Source organism: Centropristis striata, chromosome 7 (genome assembly GCF_030273125.1).
Source record: "Centropristis striata isolate RG_2023a ecotype Rhode Island chromosome 7, C.striata_1.0, whole genome shotgun sequence".
NCBI classification, from domain to species: Eukaryota; Metazoa; Chordata; class Actinopteri; order Perciformes; family Serranidae; genus Centropristis; species Centropristis striata.
In genome coordinates, this window is record NC_081523.1 from 16,184,944 (window position 1) to 16,207,199 (window position 22,256).

Consider the following 22,256-nt stretch of genomic DNA (forward strand, 5'->3'; position numbering starts at 1 on the left):
AACATTTTACTCGACCGACCCATGCACTCTGTAAAAGCAGAATAAATGGCCCCATAATGCAAATGCTTTGTGCTTCTCTTCCACCTGCCGGCATCTTTTGAGAGGACAGATGGAAGTCATGAATTGGTTGCAGCGAGGGACCCCAGACACTCAGCTCTATCAAGAAATCCCTTTATAGGGGGAGGGAGGCAGACTGTTTTCAGATTGTGTCTATCAGCAAAGCGGGTACTACAATGGGAAGTCCAAAGTACTTCACTAACTTTAGATTGATGATTAGAGCCCAATTTTAAACACTTCCACATTTGTGCAGCCCATGGCTATACTATAAATTGATATTGATACGTCTGTGCATTTAAGTGTTTGCAAGCATTTGTGCAGATGTATGCTTACGTGTGTGTATGCATGCATGAGCATTTCTTAATTGTACCTTCACAGCCCTATCGTCCTGGGTCCAAGTCATTCAGGCAGAGCCCCCTTTGGTCCCTCTTTGGCCTCCTAGGCCCCCCAGGCCCCCGTGAGCTTCCCACAAAAAGTCCACAATGCTATTCAAACAATAGGCCAAGGGACAAAGAGCACATTTACACAAGTGGAGCCTTCTTTGAAAGCAAAAAGGCACTGTTTGGAAGATTTCCAAACCTCTCTCCCCCCCCAAAAAAAACCAGAGCCCCCTTTGCCCCTCCACACCCCACCTCTCAATTCCCTAGCTTAAAAAAAAGTTCACCATTCCAGTGATGGAGACGTGGGAGCCAAATATACTACACCAAGCCCAATCCCACCCGCCAATCCACAAGCACCCCCAATTTAGCCAAACCCCCTCTTTACAGGACAAAAGCCCTTTAGAGGCCGAGTGTATGTGAGGGCTCTGGTGGATACCATAGTGGCTTAAAGACCGTGGAGGCCTCTAAGAGACACTTCTTTTACTCCCAGTCTCCCTTCATTTCTCTTTCCTTCTCCCTCTCTCTCTCTCTCTTTCTCTCTCTCAGGCAGTGAAAGGTTCAGCAAGGGGTAGAAAGAGTTTGGAGAGGGGAGGGGGCAGTAAAAGAGGAGGAGGGGGTGTAGAGGGTGCTCTTATGTCAACATTGTGGTATTTTCCCAAAGATGCATATCGCCTCTATACAAATAGGAGATGTATTTATAGGAGTACATAGAAAGCTGCATGAGAGGAGAGTGTTTGGCCGAGCTTTCTGGCCACGGCCCCCATGGCTCCATGGATGGTCTTCATGGCTAGTGAAATTGTTATTCTTTAGATGCGCGTTGGCTGGGAAACACACAAGTTCTCAGGCGACCACACAGTACTCTCCCTCCCAATATGGCTGCCACGCAAGAGGAGCCCATTGAAGGAAAAGGTCCAGCGCCATACATCTTGACCGGAGCCAATATTGCAAGGCCTCTTTGTCAGCGTGCCTGGCCACACGGCCATGGCAAGGCACCAGGCATGTTCAAGAACACAGGGAAACTTTTACACTTTCAGCTTGCTATGACACACACCAGACAATTAATCTGCTACTATGGACCTAAAATAATTGTTGCATTGAGATTTAAGACACCAACTAATTAAATGAAATGTATTCTCATTTGGTGTCCAGGAAAGCAAAATTAGAGCTTCGGTGCACAAAAATATGTTTCACTAAATAAACCAGGTTTTTATTTTGGTTAGTCTGATCCCATTTTCAGTTGATCAAGTCCCATCAAGCAAATTCAACAATTTTCCCAACATAACTTACCATAGCAACAACCATTTGGAACAATTTCCATTAGATTACCACTAGATCACTCAGGGCCAAACAAACACACAAAGTTAAATAGCTGCTTTTATTTTGAAAGGCTGTTATGTAATGAGCACTGACTCACATTTACCGTTTTTTATCGAGCTTTATATAAGCGTAACCTTTTAACGTACTCCTATCAGTGCTTCAGGTGAAAGAAAATCGTCTGCGACATATTATATGTTTGGAAAGCTGCATGTGAGAGACTTACTTTTTTTCCTTTCCATCAAGAGCTCCGGTGCGATCGTTTCCCTTTCTGACGTTTATATAATCCAGACTTCACTGCGGTTTCTTTTGGGGAAGGCGTTGTAAAATAAATCCATTAAATATTAATTGTCTTCTATGATGACTTTTTCACGTTGTTGTTGTTGTTCGCCGTCCATGACAGCCTGTTTCAGTTTCCCGGCCAATCAGAAGACGTCTTCATAACTTGTCGACCAATCAGAGGCTGGGATCATTACTGTGTGCTCTATCGCACGGTTGACACAGGTAGCAAGATGTGCTACTTAACGGTTCTGCACTATTTAGCATTATTTGATAAGGGATTTTGGGCTCGCGATACCGCTGAAATCTTAAATATAGATATTATAATAAAGTATCCAATATGCTCCACTTATGCATACATGTGAGTAGTGGTACAATTATTCTGTAGTGGAAACATTATTTGATAGGGGACAGGGTCATTTGAAATATACTACCCCTGAATTTTTTTTTTATTAAAAAAACAAAAACAAACACATAATAAGTCATTATACTGGTGGAAAAATTCAACAGGTAATGGTAACATAAAAGGTAACATTTTTCAACAAGGCAGCTTAAATTGTCAAAACACGGGGACTGTATGGAACAGAATCAAGAGAAAATGAGTCACACTAACTGGAATAAGCCTGGCTTATTTGGTATACTCGTTTTATGTAACCGTCCCACTGGTGTTCAACAACAACCTGTGCTCATCACAAACCTGTGAGCACAAGCCCTTGTCCTGCCACTAAAGAGGTCAGCCAAACCAGACAGGCAGGTAGTGTGTCACCACAGGAGTCTCCTGGCATACGCAGACTGTGGTGACTCTTTAACGGAAATTTAGAACCTTGGCATGTGCACGTACAAAGCTCAAAGCTCAGCTCGAGGTTTAGTCAACAATAGAGAAGCACTTGAACCCTTTTTTGATCCGTAAGCAGTCACCCGACCCACACCTGGAAAAGAAACAAAAAAATCTTTTGATCCAGTATAGTCTGTCACGTTGGTAGCACTGCCAAACACTAGTCAAACCAGTGTCGTTAATGACAGTTAACTTGTTGTCCCTTTGTACAAGGTGTCTTCTGTGAACAATAAAAAGATGGCAGATCTAATTACTTTCCATACCTGGCACGAAATACATTATAGGTGTCTTACATAGAAGTAGTTACAATTGTGTACAAAAAAACATTAAATGCCTTGAGTATTCAGACAATATTTTCCTTATTCAGTGACTAAACCTAACAGAGAATTTCCAGCTTCAATTTCACAGTGAGCAGTGTAATCAGCATTTATTCCCCAGCCGTTTCCGACTTTCTCCCCCATTCTCCCTCCCTAAACAGACCCTCCCAGGTGACATGACAGTCTCTCACAAAACCAGCCTTTGCTGTTTGCTAACGCTGCAGCTCTCTGAGCATCACATTCACAACAGGCTCTGCAATCCTACACAGCAGGCGGCGGGAACAGCAGCAAGCACAAACACACCTGAATAACACAGACAGGGTCCTGCAGGGAGCTCCAGTTTGTGTGTGTGTGTGTGTGTGTGTGTGTGTGTGTGTGTGTGTGTGTGTGTGTGTGTGTGTGTGTGTGTGTGTATGTGTGTGTGTGTATCCTAGACAGCAGCGATGCAGGTTGATCACTGGCCCTGTTAGGTAGCATTGACGTCTCCACCTCAGAGCTGGCACACAGGGGAGTTATTGATTAGCATTAAGCATCCATGCAGATGGCCAATAAAGAGCAGGTGAGCCAAAGAGGGCCTGGGGAGTGGGAAGAGGGTGTGTGAGGGTGTGTGTGTGTGTGTGTGTGTGTGTGTGTCTGTGTCTGCAGAGGGAGCAGCGGATAGTCAGATGGTGTAGGGTCGCCAAAAACAATAGAGATGATGAGGAAAACAGGCAAATCAGAGAAATGTAAAATATTGCAGAATGTTTGCAAGACAGATCATGATTTTAAATTTTCTTTTGGTTATGTGCATTGTATTTGTAGTAATATTGTAATGGCTACTCTGAACTATTCTTGTCATTTTTATTTATAATTTATAAATGTGTGAAGGGTTGGAGCTATAAGGCTGTCAGGATATCAGATGATCATGGCCAAAAGAATATGAAATAATGATTTTATCTTGATATATGTAGTATTTTTTCTAGCCAAATTCATCTTTTACTGTGTGTATTGTGCATTTTGTTTATTTTTTTGGGAATTAATGACACTGAAAATACGAGTGTAGGGAGATGGAGAAAGAAAGAGAGAGCCTGTAACAATACAAAAGTTTAAAAAAAAGAAAAAGAATGACATTTAATGGATAGTGAAAATATAACCAGATAAACTATTGAACAAAAATAAAAATTGTGACACCCCTAATTGGAGCAAAAATGGGTGGCTAAAAATGTGACCAAGGTTGTGAGCAGGTGTACATGGCATTAACCGTCTTGGCTTCCTAATCCAGCAGGAAGCCACAGTTTCCAGCTCTCCTGGTGTCGCAGCTTCTGGCTTTAATATGCCGCAGCTTCCTGCATGCTTGTCAGGTATTGTGCATCAGTCCACAACGTCCCTGTCACTTCTATCTCTTGGGATATACTGTAGGCACCTCTGTAATTCACTGATGATCCACAGGGTACACACACACAAACACACACACACACACACAATTCTACAGTATTGAATATTTACTGTGCATTGAATACCAAACAATTCAATTATTTTGGATTTTATGTTTCTAGCTGTGATTAACAAGGTTTTGGAGGCCTCTAAAGAACAAAACAAATTGGCAAAGGAAACACAAATGCCACCTTTAACGTCATATTTATTGTTATTTAGTTACTCAATAAAACATATACAGATATATACAATATGCAGGAAAACAGACGACTGCACTTTACATATTATTAAAAAAAGAAAACAAAAAAACAAAAATCAGTTCGTAAATTGCCGTCACAGTCCTCCATCTATTGTTTCAGAAATTCAAATTCAACAGAAGCTTTATTTAAAGATTACAAGATTGCCTAACACACAGCAAATTTTCTCTTATTATACATGTGCAATACCAATAGTCTTTTTTTTTCAATTCCCTTATTAAACAATCCCTTGACCTCCGTTTTCAGTTCCCATTGGCTGAATTGTATGCAAGCAGATGAGCTCGTAACTCTGATAGAATGGGTGAGTAGAAGAAGAGTAGAAGTAGAGAAGAGAAGAGAAGAGAAGAGAAGAGAAGAGAAGAGAAGAGAAGAGAAGAGAAGAGAAGAGAAGAGAAGAGAAGAGATTTGCCAATATAAACAATAAAGAACTACAACAAATCAAAAATTATAAAGAGCAGCAAATGATAAATTTAAATTTTTGTTCGACAAGGAGGGAAAAAGTTGTGTTCATAAAAAAAATTGGGTTACATTCATGCAAAATCACCCCTCTTCTTCCTCCAGCTCTGCCACTTCTACTGAAACTGTAGGCCTCATTTGAGAGTGTGTTTCTGTGTATGTTAGGAGATTGTAAATTTATAGACGAAAATTATGGGCAGCAAACAGTGCAGTTGTTTTTATCAGAAGGTTAATGTACACATTAGAGCTGTAAGCTAAGGTGAGGTTGTAAAAAAAAAAACAGAATAAGAGTCACGAGATCATGGTGGCATCACAAGACTCAGCACTGGTATACAATCAAAGCCAATGACAACTGAATATCTCCTCTTCTTCTGCTTCTTCTGGTTTTGTATTCTCCCCTTTGACATTTCTTTATTTTTCTTCAACAAAGAAAATAAAAGAGAAAAAAAAATATTGATTTGAGGTTTTCCAGATGTGGGCATGGTTGAGTAGAGCCCGCGCTGTATTGTCCAGCAGTATGTGAGAGAGTGTCCTAAAGTGTGACTGCATGTATCAGAAAAAACATGGTATTTGCATGTGAGTATGTGTGGGTGTGGGTGTGTGCTTGTGTGTGTGCATGAGAGTGTGTCTGTTTGCATTTATGAGTGTAAATGTCTTTCTGTCCCTGAACAGGCAGGAGATGCTCGCAGTTGCCTCATCAACACTTTATCATCATCATCATCATCATCATCCTCATCATCATTATTTGTCTCTGAAGCTTTTCTTCGTCTTAATGTTCCTTCTTTCTTCCTGCTGGGCCTGCTTTTTGTTCAAGTCAGTGCCGCCACGAATGTCCCAAATCGGTTGGAGATATCAGAGTGGAGAGAGCGCCAGGATGAGACGGGCCCTCCTCGGCCCTTACTGTCCCCCAGCTCGTCTGTGCAGTGGACGGACAGGCACTGCAGGTGGTTCCCTCCGCTGCCCCCTCCTCCTCCTCCTCCTCCTCCTCCTCCTCCGCCTCCTCCCCCTCCCCCTCCTCCAGCTCCTGGGGCCCCGGCTCCAGCCTTACTCTGGCACAGCTCTGATTCTGCAGACAAGCAAAGAGAGGAAAAGGTTAATTAAGATTGTATAAAAATGAAAAACAACTTCAAGCAATTGGCATTCTCTGATACAGATGAAGCATTTAAAATACACACTTTTAATTAAACCAGTGTCATTTTCACTTCCCACTCTAAATCTGCACTGTGAAATTAATTCAACACTATTACACCCCCCACCATCAATACCACCCGAAAAAGGAGGCTGTAAGCAAAGCTTCCTCTGCTCACACTCCTCCTCCTCATGCCTGATATATACACAAGTGAAAACACACACGCATTCATTTTCTCCCAGTCAGGCGAGCAAATCTGGAGCGATCCAGCGTGACCTCCGGTCAGAAGGTCAGAGGGCAAAGAGAATACTGGCCTTTAACCCTGTTTGACCCAATTTAGTGGTATAATGACCATGCCACAGTATCGACTCTGTGTCACCAAGGTGTTGAGCCTCAAATTAAATGGTTGCACCAAGCTTCCGGAAAAATCTATAAACAGGTTGATTATAAGTCATATATAAAAAATGTTCATGCTGACGTCTGAGGTGCCTGCTTCGCATATGGAGAAGAATCACTTTGTGTGGTGTAACGAAAAAATTAGTCAAGGAGAAGATTGACGAGGACAGGAACTGCTTGGCTAAACTACATGAAAGTGCAGCGTCACACTTCATCTGCTGAGAAACGGGCTGCAGCATACTGAGGGCAGAAATGGAGAAAAGTTTTGAAGAAGACACGCAAAATACAACAGGGGGAAGAGAAACACAGCAACAGGGAAAGAGGTAATGGTGGGGCTATGTGTTATGACACTAGTGTTGCATCGTGTGCTTTGGGTTTTGCCTCCAAGGAAGCCCAAAGCACAGAGAAAAGTGTGTGTGAAGATGTTAGGGATCCTTCGCTAAAATCAGTCCGCTTATTCACCCATCTCCTCACCACACAAAATATACCACTGCCTTGCTCCATGTGGATGGTGAGCGGATCAGTGTGCTGCACAAAGACACAGAGCTTTAAGGTGCAGGTGTCTGAGTGTAGAGACAGGCAGAAAACAGCTCTGACAAGCTGAGTTACATGTGTCAGAGAAGGGAGAGGCTGTGATAGACGACACAGTCTGGGCACAGAGGCTGCAGATCACAACACTCCAGTCAGTCTGATGCTCACCTGAGAGACAAGAGAAGCGCAGCGCAGACCTCCATATCATCCACAATCCTGTTTCCCCCCTTTTTAGCTCATTGTTCTCTGCTACTTAAACTGTTTTTATTTTGTTTTGCTTACTGTTTTCATCTCCCTCCCTCTCTGCTTTCACTAACCCGGAGGCAGCAGTGACACAGTGTTAACAAAACACAGCCAGGGAAGCGAGGGCCAAGCCAGGCCAGGCAGCTAGGACTACCAAGAGAGGCAGGCAGGCAGGCAGTGATGCAGGCAGTGAGGCAGGCTTGCCCCCCAGCCTGTCTGGGCTGCGACCACTGGAATGGAAAAGTGGGGGGATTTGGTAAAAGGTCAGGCAGCCAAGCCTCCCGTTGTTCCCTGTTTCGTTTGTCTCTCTGACTGTCGGTCTCTGTAAATTTCTCTCTCTCTATCTCCATCTCCCTCCCAAGGACTGGAGACATGGTGTAGGTGGGGGCTGAGGGTGCGGGGGGTAAGAGAGAAATGAGGATTTAGAGCGGTGTTGGTGGTGGCGGTGACAAGATCTAACATTTGCCAGAGGGTCCAGTCATACACCTCAGCATGGCAGATCCCCACCCCCTGCCAGTATCAACCCCCTCCTCGCCCCTCCACCCACTCACACTCCCTCTTTCCCCTGCGCTGTGCCCTCCAGCACCCGCCAGCAGCTCATGCTAGCTGGGCACAGCAGGGTCCGCACCGGCCTGAATAGGCAGCCAAGCGTTCCCCTGGCTCACTGCTGACACACAGCAAACTGACAACACGCACAGCCAAAAACACACAACACGCCAACCGCTGCCGCCGCTGTCGCTGCCATACCCGCACCAGCCCTCAGCTGCTGCTCCACATGTATACACACACACACACACGCATACATATGGAGGTGCACACAGAAACACACACACAATCCTAGCTAGATGTATAATGCCGCTTCAATGCAGGGACAAGAGTGGAAAAATACACATATATTAAATTACAAATATGATCACTCTTGCGCAGCGCAACACACACACACACACACACACACACACTTATTGCTTGCATAATCCCAAGCTTCATATTCAGATAAAAGTTAATAAAAAAATGGCTTTTTATGCATGAGAAAAGCTGTAAAAAGAATTTTTTTTTTTCTTAATTTTTCTGTTTCTGTTCAAGTTAAAGACCTACAGTCCTTCTTATTGCTATTTGTTAAAATACACTTTTCAATTTTCATCATATGGAAAAATCCACCACTTGTAAAAAATAAGCCAAACACTTGACCACCACAGGATTAAAATATCACCCACTATTATATGGTAGCCAAGTGGGATTCAGGGGATGTGATTTTTATGGATAAATCAAGACACTACCCTTAAATTGTAAGCATTATCCATGGCGGCGCATTCCTTCAAAAGTGGAAATGGCAGTGTGAAATTCTACATCACACAAGTCTAAATCCCAAATCACCATGACATTTTACAAGCAGGGAAATCTTTTTTATATATATAATAAGATCTATCTTGTTATGGCTGCTCATTGAGTAACGTAGAATTCATATCCACGGTAATATCTCAATAATAGCCTATTCATCTGAGGGGAACAAGCGCTTAGCATCAACAAGCGAGGGGGAAAATACCTAATAAAAAGGGAACAGTAACAGCGCAAGCAGCTGCGCTGAGCCACAAATACACCTAAATATCCTTAACCACATTACAGCCAGGAAAGATTACCACTGTGATGTGTTAAGTAAATACTGAATTTAATGTGATGCACTTATATCACTATATCTCTCGCCCCAAGTGCAGTACTTTGTTATTTAGTGTCTGGTGATGATGCTCTCTCTCTCTCTCACACACACACACACACACACACACATGCATAGCAATGGGGTTTTGGAGCCGTCTCACACACACAGCCAGAGACGATTTACAGAGATGAGTAGAGCTTCGAATGCCATGAAGGCTGGGAGCACAGCGCACAGCTCTGCTTGTCTGGATGACACCAATGTGTCTGAGAGCTGACGGCCTGACACGGGTTTACATGTCATATCACACACACTCAACACACTCGCAGCAACGCAGGGAGGTAAACAATGCATGGAGATTGCATTTTTCGAGCAATTTAATAATAAGTGTTACAGCGTGCAATTATTTTTTTCAATTAATCCTAAAAAAACAACAACCCAGTTCAAATAATGACAGTAACCTTTGAAGCTGACACAGATATTGTGACTATTTGTAGGGCAGAAAAAGAAGCTGAATGAAGTGTATTTCTTTAACAGAAGAAGAAGAAAAGCTCCTCTTTGGTGCACGTTCCTCAGAGCCGTCACATTGATTTCCCAGGCCCCAGAATCCCATGCGGCAGGCCTCTGCCCTTTCTATCCCAAGCTCTATACTTCCATGACGACACTTCACCTTTAACCTCGTGCTCCAGAGGGCGCGACCCCATCCTCTCTGAACACAAACCAGCCCAATCAGAGCGCTCCGCTCGCTGACAAAAACACCCAAAGGCCTCCGCTCCTATGACAGTGTGTGACATCAGGTCAGATTCCTTTAGCATAACAACTACCACTATGGCCTTGTGAGAGGATTCTGTCTTTGTCAGCACAAAACACCCATCACAATCCACAGAGAAAAAGTCGGATTTCAAAAAAGAAGGGGGTGAGAAAAGGTCTGATTTTAAACAGGAGGGCTACAGAACCAAAAAAACATCTTCCTCTCTGGAAATATAGCAACTTAAGGTTCTCCCTTTAATGTCTCATCACTGTCTCAGAGATGACAGGGCATGTTGAATAAATAAACCACCCCAAAAAAACAAATATTATATGATAAGTTCTGTTATCTCTAGAAAAGTCTAACTGATAGCTAACAGAGGTATTGTCCCAGGTATCCTTTGCCCCAGGGTGGGTAGGGGGCCCTTGAGGCTCCCTGCAACCCCCACCCAAACTGCCGTAGTGTGACCTTTCCCTCAGAGCAGGGAGGATATTTAGAGGGAGCAGGGGGCATATTTCTCACACAGGGGTTATTTGGTTTGAGTTTCCTCTCTGTTCTCTGGTCTGCAACATAAAGGGAAAAAAACCTGTCGAGGCAGGCATTGCCCCCAGCATTCGTTACCTTCTCTCCAGCAACACACCCATTCCCATCCCCTCAAACTCTCTCTCACACATACACACACACACACACACACACACACACACACACACACACACACACACACACACACACACACATATACACCTCCCCTCTGGTCACACAAAGTGCTTAGGAAACCAGACACAAATCAGAACATGGGAAGTGATTTAGTGCCTCCTTCATAACTCACAACCATGTCCAGGACCTGTCCAGCATGTCGTCCAAGTCGGTGACATATTGATCTACTTCGCTGTCTCTATTTTGTTTCAGCACTGTGCTGCAACACTTTGTTTTCTATGTTTTCACCTCTTTGGAAAAGGTCAACCACACGTGAAAACAGTGGCAATTCTGAGGTTAGAAGCGCCTGCATGCATGACAGAGCTTTTTGTTTAGGATAAAAATAATAGTAGAGGTAATTATCACCTCTGTTCCAGGAATTGAAAATTGTGTAAAAAGTGTAATTTTAATCTACATAATTGAATAGATGAAATATAAAATGATATTCTCTATTTTATATTTTGCTGTTGTGTGTTACCTAGCTACATTATTAAATAGATATATAGATAAAAATGATCCTAAATACATATGAGAATGAACAATAGTCATGGAGCATGAAACTGATGGAAACATTTTTTTTTAAATTGAATTATTTTCTCTTCCACAAATGCAAATGTTAGCTATTACCCAGCCAGTCGCATCATGAGCGAAACTACAGATGTGCTCTGAAAAAAAAAACCTGTCTCTCTTACCTTCTCTTTCATTCCATCAGTCTACTTGTGTCACCCAAGAGAAACAGCTCTAGTGTCATAACCCATTTGTCAATTGCTCAATACAAATTAAAGGTGCCTGACGACTACCTGGATGGCTAATAACATAACCGCTGCTGGCAGTGTGACAACATCTACACCTCTGGAAACCTGAAAACACACACACGCCTTTTTTAAAAGCTTTACTTGTATCCCGGGAAACATATGAACCCAGGACACCTTTCAGAAGAGTCTTTCTTTTTCTGATTCTGGCAGTCAGTCAACAAGACAGTGGACATTTGGAGGCACATCACATACATTCACGATCGAAGGCTTGAAACTCCTCGTTCTGTGCATCTCCCAGATAAATTCAGCTTTCCATTCCCTGCTGCATCCAAGCAGAATATTTACCACATGCTGAGACAAGTTTTATTTTATTCTAACACCCTTCCCCAGGGAAAACAAAACACCGGATGAGCTGCTATTTTGAAGAGTTGAAAATCCAGCAAGGCCTGACACCTTTGTTCATCTTTTTCTCTCTTCATCAGTCACAAGCATGCTTCTTTAATAGGCTTCCTTTGACTGTCACTAGTGCTCAATGTCTTGCAAAAAAAGCCCAGGAACATAGAGCACACATGCACGCGCACAAACACACACGTAGCAAATAAACAAACACACACACGCTCACAAACACTGTCTTAAATTCCAGACGCTTTAAGTGCATGATAGGCGCTTTTCAGTCCTGCACTATTTACAAGTCAAGTAAATACTCTTAAATATTTTCAACACATTAGAATTACGTGAGCGTGCTCCACCAAGCGAGACACCTGAGATCGGGGGCTGAAGCCGTGAGCCTGACACCGAGTCTAAATAAATCAAACTTTATGTCTACACCTGACAAATCCACACTATCAAGTTGCAGTGTCTACAAACCTGCACTTCGTCACACACTCACTTGCACACCAGCACGCACAGATGCATGCAATCACAAACAGAAACGCTACACGTTGAAAAGGAAAATATTTTCCGTGCACATCAGGGATGATTTTGGTCAAGAGGACGTTGCTTTGTCATGACAATCATGTATTTATGTTGCTGAAATCAGCACTTCACCAGACATAAACTAGATGTTCTTTGTAACCCCATGAACCCGTCAACAATCAAGTCAACTTACAGGAGTTGCCTCAGGATGAATTATGACTTTTGGAAACAATATTACCAAGGCTAATTGCTATGATTATCATAATGATTATCATTACTGCGCTACAGGAGTGTGCAAGGGGCTTTGTGGATGTGTGTTGTTGTAAAAAGTCAATATGAAACACCTTGTAATGACAGGTAAAGAACATAGACTGCCCCGAGCTGTTTTTTCCACATTCAAGCATGTGCCAATCACTTTCTGCTTTTTTTAGAAAAAGGAAATAGAAATTACTGGTGTGATTTGTGGGGTTGTTGTCGTACTGAAATGTCAAAGGCAGGCAGTCTCACAGGATTGTTCTCCATGGTGAAATATCAATACGGCTCTTTCAGTGGATTTAAGTGCTTTCTAGTAGGTGTGATAAGATGCAAGTTCCCTCTTTTCAAACCTGTCAAAGTCAGAGCGAAAGAGATTTGATCATGATTAGAGCTGTTTATGGGCTGATTATTGAGTGAAGAGTGAAACTATTCCACAGGGTCAACTGTGAAGTGTTTTAACTGCGCTGATAGGAAAAAAAAGTCACATAAGTGTGTGTGCAAAAAGTAAAAATAAAAATAACTGAATCACTTCCTACGCCTGCTGGTTGCCTGTTATCAAGACTGTGCATGAGTTTCCAAATGAACGGTCGGCTTCTGGCAAAGATATACAGAAGAGAAAGGAAGAGGAAGAACATTAAAGATTTTTTTTTTTTTAAAAGGGGAAATAATATTAACTGACACGGTACAAGTAAAGTTACTGTGCCCGTCTCTACTCCTTGCCTCCTTGAAGTCATGTTGCACACAAGACTCTGCAGGCCGTGAGCTTACAGCAGCAGGTATATGACTGTGCCTTGGTGAAAAACTTGAGCTACATGCTGTCACAGAGAGAGGAGGCCAAATATGGGGTCCAAAGGGGGCCATTACTGCAGCACGCATCACTTTAAACAGGCGCACAGGGAGCACAGAGAGGGTGAGCTGGGAAGCACTGGGTGAACAGAAATCAGCTCTCAGAGCACAGTTCATCTACAAATGAGCACAGTTTAACTTTTATAGGCTGCATGTCTGCACATTCAGGGGAAGTTAGCTAAATGTGGAATTTCTTATTCGAATCGTGGAGAGATTTGAGGCTCCTGAAGTTCTTATACAGCGCTGATATTAATAACGAACCTGACAACAGAAGCTGCACTGAGCGATGGAAACATTCACCTCATACGACCAAACTGACCTTTGACCTCCAGCTTTTTTTTAACTCACGCTGCAAATCAACCCATTTGAAGCAAACTCCTCTGCATCATCAGAGTACACACAACACCATAATTCACCAGTTCATATTCTCAAAAAAACAGTTAACTTCCTATCCAACACAGAGTAAAAAACATGAGCTGAAAAAACTACAAATATGCATCATGTATGACTTTTTAGGGAGAAAAAAAAATTCTCTCACCAGAATCTCATTATTTTAGTCACATTTTAAGAAAAGTTAAACAGCTGACAACTTAATTAACAATTTGTCTAAAAACTGAAATGAGAGAACACCAGGTTTTGCTCATAATTATAATACGTTTAAATGCATTTTCAATTATATTTTCATTTCATTTCATTATGTATTCAAAAAGTGTTTTTTGTGTGTAAATCAACGTCTTAATTATGGTTTATCATTATTGAACTTAACAACCTGATAGAATCTTATTTATTTGAGAATGGAAATAAATTATGCATATCTCAACAACACTGCTGAGAGAGCAAAATGACACTAATGCTGAGGATTTTTTTTATTTTTAAAAAAGGATTTTTTGGAAATAAACAGGTAGGAAAACATTTCACTTGGAAGACAAAATGACATCATGTCTGCAACGTCAGAAAACAAATATCCTCATATATATGTCAGACTTTCATAACCGTTGAGGACATTTCGAGAAAATATCTTAACTGGTTATGTCATTATGTTATCGTGCTGATAATTAAAATGTTATTTCAGTTTATCATAAGTGGGATAAAAAATTGTTTCCACTCTCACATAAATTAATTTTGCCCTAATGAAAACGATCATCTTTTAAGAATTTTCTTGACCAAGTTTCATTAAGTTAATGCTAATGGGCTAATGAATTGGCCTGATTTCCTTCAAATTAGTGTCACTGACATTATCTCCCTAATGGCAGAATTTTGTTAACAAGACTGAGGACTAGACTGACTGGAAGGGATGGATATTTTTTGCAGTGTGAGAAGCCTGTGGGATGCAGGCTCTTGTGGAACTACACTGTGGGCAATGACTTATCTTAAATTATTATGTTATTTTGCTCCCTTCTGTGTAGCCTAAGCATCAGATTCAATCTCGAAATCCCCCTCCCCTCCCAAATACACCTCCACCCTTTTTTTCATCTTTGCTGTCTGAAGCACTCAAATGAGAAACTGTCAGGAGCCGTGATTTGTGCTAACTAGCTATCGATCGCTCCAGAGCTGCATGCCTCGTGTCCATGCAGGGAGGGCTGAAAGAGGAGAGCAGAGAGAAGGAGAGGAGAGGAGAGGAGAGGGGAGAGAGAAGGAGACAGGAAGAGACAGGAGATAGAGGGAGAGAGGAGGGAAGAGGAAATGAGAGCAGAAATTAGACTATTCTGGTTTTAAATACCTACTGGTTTTTATGAATTTATAATATTAAATATGCTATCAGCCCCAGAGAAATTAACACAGAGAGAGCAACAGGGTGACTGTGGCTGACTGCTTATCAGTGTTGGGTTTCCGACTCAAAAGAATACTCATTAATCAATATCAAAAGTGATGATGTTACTTATCATCTCCTGGCATCAGTGGGATTTTTTCTCTTTCTAATTTTTTTTACACACCTCTGCCATGATTTTTTAATTTGTTTAGCTTTCTTTTCTTTTTTCATACTACTATAATTCAGTTACCTCTTTTATAAATGATGAATGATAAATGAAGAAAAAAGCCACAGTATTCAATGATCTTGTCATTTCTCCTCTAATTTAACTGAGGCGACCAGAGGAGACCAATTATGAGGAAAACAAATAGCTGGATGAGGTGAAATGTACAAGTTTTGATCATTGTTGCTCAAATTAAAAATGAACGCTGCTTGTTTTTTTCTGTTCATTTATAATTAGGGTGACCGCTGACACAAGCCTGCTCCATCAGTGGAATTAATAAGTTACAGCGCTCCTTCGAAGTAATGGCATTAGTGTTAGTGCCCGACACCCTGTGCTCAGGCTCAGATAAACAATGCGCCTGGACTCCAGACTCCGCGCGGTGCGCGCCCCCGCCCCTCTCTGCACCCGCACCGATCAGAACAAAGAGACGCTCGAGACGCGCTAGGCGCTTTCCAAAATTATATACATACACATTATTATATATCCATACATCCACAGGCCTTTCGGTAGCTTGACCCTGATATGGGTACTTCTTACAGATTTATGTAATAAAGACAAACATATGTCTACTGCCCTGGTATAACATCATAAGGAAATGGCAACGTAAAAAAATTAAAAATGAGAATTTAAAAAAAAAAAGAAGAAAAATTAATAAAAACCAACATTTTCAATACATACAACTTGCCTAATCCTACAAGTACCATGTATAATAACGTATACAATTTGTTTTTTACAATACATAAAGCACAAAAATATTAAATAGCGTCATTAAAAATGTTTTTAATCATAATGAATTGGTAATAATATAAATAATAACATTTTTATAATTATAATTTTAATTATAATTAAAAATATAATTATTATGATGATGATTATTATCATTATTATTATTATAGGAAGTAGAATTAGAAGACGTAACTAATCCGCAGCAACGTAACAGTAAAATTATTTATCTGCATTTTGATTTAAGAGCCACCATAAAAACATTAAGATAAAACTACTTGTGAACATGAAGCTACATCTGCACACTGTAATATCTCCGTCTTGTAGAAAAACTGCCTCTGTGCCTTAAGGCCACAAGATTTACATTTTTCCTGACAAACTTTGTATTGTAACACTCATAAATTATTGCAAACATATTTAAGCCTATACAAGTTACATAATAGTAACATTTAATAATTTAATAGTGACAAAAGACACATTTAAAAAACGATTCCCAATAATCAAACTACAATTTAAATAGATACACAATAGTGTTAAAAGATGACTATATTTTCCATGAAAAATAAAACCGAAACTAAATGGCTGTATTCATTTCACCGTGATATCTAATCCTTGAAATCCTGTCCTGCCAATCTAAAATCAATCCACTTTCACCAGCTCTGTATTATCCCATGGTAATAACAAAAACAAACACGTAACAAGGCGAAGGGAAACCCCGCTGCGAGAACGCATATCCTCAAAAAGCTATTAATCTTCTCAATGTAGTTGTTCACCCTGAAAACCGAGATAAAGAACCGCAGGAAATGTTTACTTTACTTGAGCTGTTCTTTTGAAGTGACGCTACAATGAAGAAACGTATGAAAATACATTGTCGAAGAGGTACAAGGTTTACTTTGTGCAGTCAGATGGCATTTAAAACTCCACTCTGAATAGCATTTTTACATCTTAAAATACGGACCCAATTTAACAGGAAAAATACCGCATAAATCGTTTTTCCTCTTTGTAAAGAATTGTATGGAGTTACCATTAAATTTATTATCTTCCTATAGAATAGACCTCTAAAATTCAAAGACCCTTGTTAAATAGTGACTCTGCTTTCTGGCCGCACAATATGGACAAAAGATCCTCTATTATCAGCTTCACTAGAGAATTTTACCTCTTATGTATGTAACCTTACACTGCATTCCTGATAAAATTAGTAGTATTTTAAGGAAGAAAATGCATTATTTTTATGAGCAAAATGTATCAATTTATGTAGTCTTTGTTGCATGTTTGAGAGTGAGTGTGAGACACAGAGGGTGAGCGAAAAAGAGAAGCAAAAGTGGGTAAAATACAACCAAAGGAATGAAACTGTTTCATTTACCTTCTTTGTTGTTGTTTTGGCTCTTATTTTTTTCCCATGGTCCCATGGCCTTGTCATCCTCTGACCCGTCCATCATGGCCTTGTCACTGGGCACATACCAGGTGGCGTGCTGCTCTGCCATGAGGGTGTCAAGGTCAATAGTGCCCATTGAGCCCTTCCCAGCATCCGGGCTGCAGCTTGCCAGCTCATTGTCTCCGTTCTGTGAGGGACAGTCGCCATTCTTCTTGCCATTTTTCATGGCCAGGGGCTGGTCCTCAGAGATACTGAATTGCTGCCTCTGTAGCTGGATCTGGGCCTGCAGAATCTCCAGAGGATGGATTTCATCCTGGCCAGAGGTGCTGGATGGGGTGCGTACCTGCTCCACCCCAGGAGTGCCCGGGTGGCTCACCCCACTGGCCCCTGTGCCCCCACCAGCATTCAGTCCATAGCTGTCTGGTGTCGAGGTAGTATGATTGTTAATGCCCATGCCGAGGGGCTTCTGTCCATTTATCAACCCATGGTCACTCCTCTGCATTTTGGGTGATCCTGTGATCATAGGGCTGCGATTAGGCTTGGTGGCCGAGGCCCCTCCTGCGTCTGAGCTGGAGGACACCTCATCCTCGTTGCCGTAGTGGGTGCTGACATCATCAGGAAAGTCCACTCGTGGTGAGCTACTGTCTGACTTTGCGACACTTTGAATGCCACTGTCCAAAGAAGACATCAAGTCGGCCTGGTCCCCCAACATTAGGTCTCCTCCTTTTCCCCAAGAGGGTGATTGGAGGTGTTTCTCATGGGGCGTGCCCCCACCCCTCTCCCCAACACCAGCAGAGGGGGTCTGCTGGCCTGGACTTACAACAGGGTTACCATTGTCAGGGGAAAAAAAAATTCCAGGGCTCACATGTCCACTGTCTCTTTTTCTCCTCCCTCTCCCTCTCCCACTCCCTGTTGTTGCCTTCCCCTCACTGCACGGGGTAGCGTCCATGTTGTAATTTGGGGAGAGGGCACTGGCTTCCCCCTGCACCGTCTGGCTTTGACTTGCAGGCTTAGAGTTGCTATTCCCAGTGCCAGGCATCTGGCTGTTCTGGGAAGTGCTGCTCTGAAAATATTCAGGTCCCGCACTGCCAGTCCCATTAGATGTGCTGCTATTAATGTCCTGCTCTGTCTGACTCAGTTTTCGCTTGCCCTCATTTTGGTTCTTCTTGTTGAATGTTACGTTAAGATTGGGGGCCCCTAGGCTAGCGATCATGTTCTGGCAGGCCGTGGAAAGGGCCGCCAGGCAGCTCTGGCCGAAAACACTGTCTTTAGCGCTGGTTTTGCTGAAATTCCCGAGGGACAGAGCTCCAAGCTTACTAACAGACGACCGCTGGCCTGGGGGGAACTCAGACTGAGGAGGGTAGCTCCCTGGTGAGGTGTTCACCCCCTGGGGAGCACTGTGGGTTGGCCCCTGACGGTTAGCCCCCCCATAGGGAAATGTTGGTTGTGCTCCCATTGGAGGTGCAGGGAAGTCGGCTGGCCGCCTCTCTGCTGGTGCATTTGGATGCCCCGTCCCTGCTCCTGGAGACTGCATCTGTGAGAGGTTGCCCATGTTGCCGCTGAATTGTGAGTGCATGCCCGGAGAGTGGAGAGCCTGGACATGGCCGTCTCCTGGTATTCTCATGGGCTCCTGCATGCCCATGCCTGGCCTAAACATCATTCCAGCCCCGTTCTGCTGTAGCCCCATGTCATGAGGCACAGATTCATTACCTGCTCCACCCATACGCCGTGACATCATCTCCCCTGGTGGGTGGGACCCTTGGAACCAGGAGTTCTCCTGAGTTACATGAGGATTTTGTCCATCAATGTTGGGCATCCTACCACCGTTTTCCCTGTCGAAGGTGGGCTGAGGCATGCTCCCGACTGGGCCTCCGTGAGCCATTGGGCCAGGAGGTACATCGCCATGGTGACCCAGCTGCTGCAGACTGGGCTGTCTCATCCTCTGCTGCTGGTTGCGAGAGGCCATCTGCTTTATCATCATGGCTGCATTCTGCCGCTGCTGCAGAGACTGCTGCTCAGGCCCCGGATGCTGCAAGGGACCTGGTGGGAAACCTTCACTCACAGGTGGGGTGAACTCTCCAGGCAGGCCGGGGTAGGCCGAGGGAGAGAGGTGGTTATCCATCCCACCACACCAGCCTTCACCGCCATGTGCATTAGGAAAGTCAAATCTAGGCCTTTTCGCCATGTTCATATAAGGAGAGTCAAAGTGTTGCAGCCTCTGATTCGGGGGCTGTTGGGAGGGAGGAGGAGCTGGCTGTTGCATATTAAACATGGGGTCCCCATAGGGGTGCAGACCCCTATTTTCCAGTCTGTGAATGGGATATTCAAACTGGTTGTGTTGGCCAGGCATCATGACCCCTCCATCCAGAATGTTAGGGTTAGTAGAGCCGGGCTCAGCCTGAGGGGGTCGGGGGAGGCCAGGGGGGCATGAATTCTGTCTGGCTATCAAACCAGCCTGTTGTTGCTGCTGCATGAGAGGATGTCTTGCATTGACCCCAGGCTCCATTCCCACGGGCACCTTCCGGCCGTTTCCAAAACGCTCAAAAAACACTCCATGCTGAGGCTGCTGGGGCTGCGGCGGCGGCGGCTGGTGTCCCTTAGAGATGCCCGGCATACCTGGTGTCCGTGGCATGCTCGGGTTCCCTGGGAAATTACCGCTGGGAACTGGCCTTCCTGGCCCAAAATGTGGTAACTGAGATTCTGATTCTGATGGGGAAAATACATGTACATCAAAATGTCCGGATGGAGGGTCACTTGGGAAGTTATACTCTAATCCCTCTACAGCACCCTGGTTGGGCATCCGCCGAGGCTCCAGGCCATGAGACTCAGAAGAGGAGGATGAAGAGGAAGGGAGACCATGGAAGGATGCCGCTCTGTTAGGCGACTGGTCCAGGGGTAGACAGGGAGCAGGGACAGCATGGCTGCCACTGGGTGGCCCATGATGTTGAAAGTCAGGCATGTTACCAGGCCGCTGCTGCTGCTGCTGCTGCTGGGGAAAGCCGTCCCCTGCCTGTCCCTCAGCGAGAGGATCAAATCCTTCTCCAAAGCCCTGCTGTGGTCCCATGCCATTGTTGTTGTAGCCCATTAGCCTGCCACCATGCAGGCATGATGAGCCTGGCTCTGGGCCTCCAAAATTCCCACTGAAATGAGGGTGAGGTTGGTGGGGGTGAGGTTGATGGCCGTGAGGATGTCCTTGATGAGGTTGCTGGTTGTTAAAAAATCCATGCATGGGTCCTTGCTGCTGCTGCTGCTGAAGTCCACCGCCTGCATGCATGTCCGAGTGGCCCCGCGGGTGAAAGCCCCCGTACTGCTCTCCGTTCATGTTCATATTGAGCCCGAGCATTTGCGGCTCGCTCAGAGGGCCCATGCCGGGCTCCACGGCTCCCGGCGGGCCTCCAGCGTGAAAACCTGGGCCTTTATAATGGGAGCCCATGTTCAGTCTCGGTTGGTTTATGTTTCTCTCTGACTGGCCAGGGTTTCTGCTATTAATCTGAGAACCAAACTGCTCCAGCCCAAACATACTCCCCTGCAATCAATCCCACATGACGGCCAGTTTGCCAGACATCGGCACACTGTCTGTTTTTCCGTCTGTCCCCAAAAGAAAAAAAAGATATACAAGAAACTATTCAAAAAAAATGTATCACTCTACTGATCAAACTGCTTTATCTACTTTAAATGTTTAAACTCGCCGAATAAGTTCTCATTGTTGTAAATCAATTGTTTTTGTTTTTCAACTTCTCCAAGGACGCGTAGGAGAAAGGGAACAGAGTGTGTCCAAAATACGCACGTAAACTGTGTCCCTGCTGCCGTATTTATGCGTGCACTTGACAGCTTTTATTTTTGTCTTTGATTAAGCAAACACATACAAAACACTGTTATTTAACTTGCTGCACTGGTGACCTACCATATTCCAAAGTTTTTCTGTGCGCATTTCTTCAGAGCGAACATGACACAAAAACATCTCGCCAACAAACTAAAAGCAGAGCGCAGAAAAATTGGAGCGATCGAACAGGGAATATGGCAATTTCTGTCAGCTAATTCATTATTCCAGTCCACTGTCAAATGTCCCAGAGCGACTTTTTTGTAAAGGGTCCCATAGTGGAAACAAGGGAAAAGTCCAATTGGAGCCGTATCGTTAAAACTGCCACTGTGGCTCTGAGGGAACAAAAAAAATCTTTAAATAAACACTGCCCACTGATGTCCTTCAAAATCTCGACAACTGCTGAGCAGACCCGTAGCCAAAAGTCCAGTGTGATGGAAAGTCCACAAACACGGATCTCCAACCCAGGCACCGGAGAACCGGAGCGTCCGTTTACGCGACCTGAACCCGGAGCAGCGCGGCGTGCACTACCCGCACTCCACAACTACGGAGCGGCTTGACAGCATCCTTCTCCCGCTGCCGGTCATGCGCCTTTGCCTTAAGTCCTTTCAGTGCGTTTCGCTCCTAACGTGTGCGTCCCTCCGTTTACCGACTCTGGTCTGGTGTGGTCTGAGTGCACTTGGGAGCGATTCACAGATACACTCACACTCCGCTCTGCCGCTTGGCGCTGTGTGAGATCAACGCGTCCAGAGGAGCCAGCAACAAGTTTTGCATTTCTGCAGCCGCTTCCATCCACGAGGTCTCAGCCAATCAGAGGGCGCGAAGAAAGCTTCGGGGGCGGGACAATCGCTTTTAAGGTGGTCCGTGAGATTGTGTGGAAATCAGATGTTAG

The 22,256-nt window shown here is 43.8% G+C and overlaps 1 protein-coding gene across 1 annotated transcript; it reads right to left on the bottom strand.

Annotated features, from left to right (window-relative positions):
• Positions 1 to 4,783: 4,783 nt before the first annotated feature.
• Positions 4,784 to 22,068, bottom strand: mn1b (meningioma 1b). The gene is made up of 2 exons (XM_059337405.1): positions 17,533 to 22,068; positions 4,784 to 6,374 (listed from the first exon to the last, which is right to left on the bottom strand). Exons 1-2 carry the CDS (start codon positions 21,062 to 21,064, stop codon positions 6,118 to 6,120), a joined length of 3,789 nt encoding a protein of 1,262 aa, XP_059193388.1. The 5' UTR covers positions 21,065 to 22,068; the 3' UTR covers positions 4,784 to 6,117.
• Between the last annotated feature and the right edge of the window lie 188 nt (positions 22,069 to 22,256).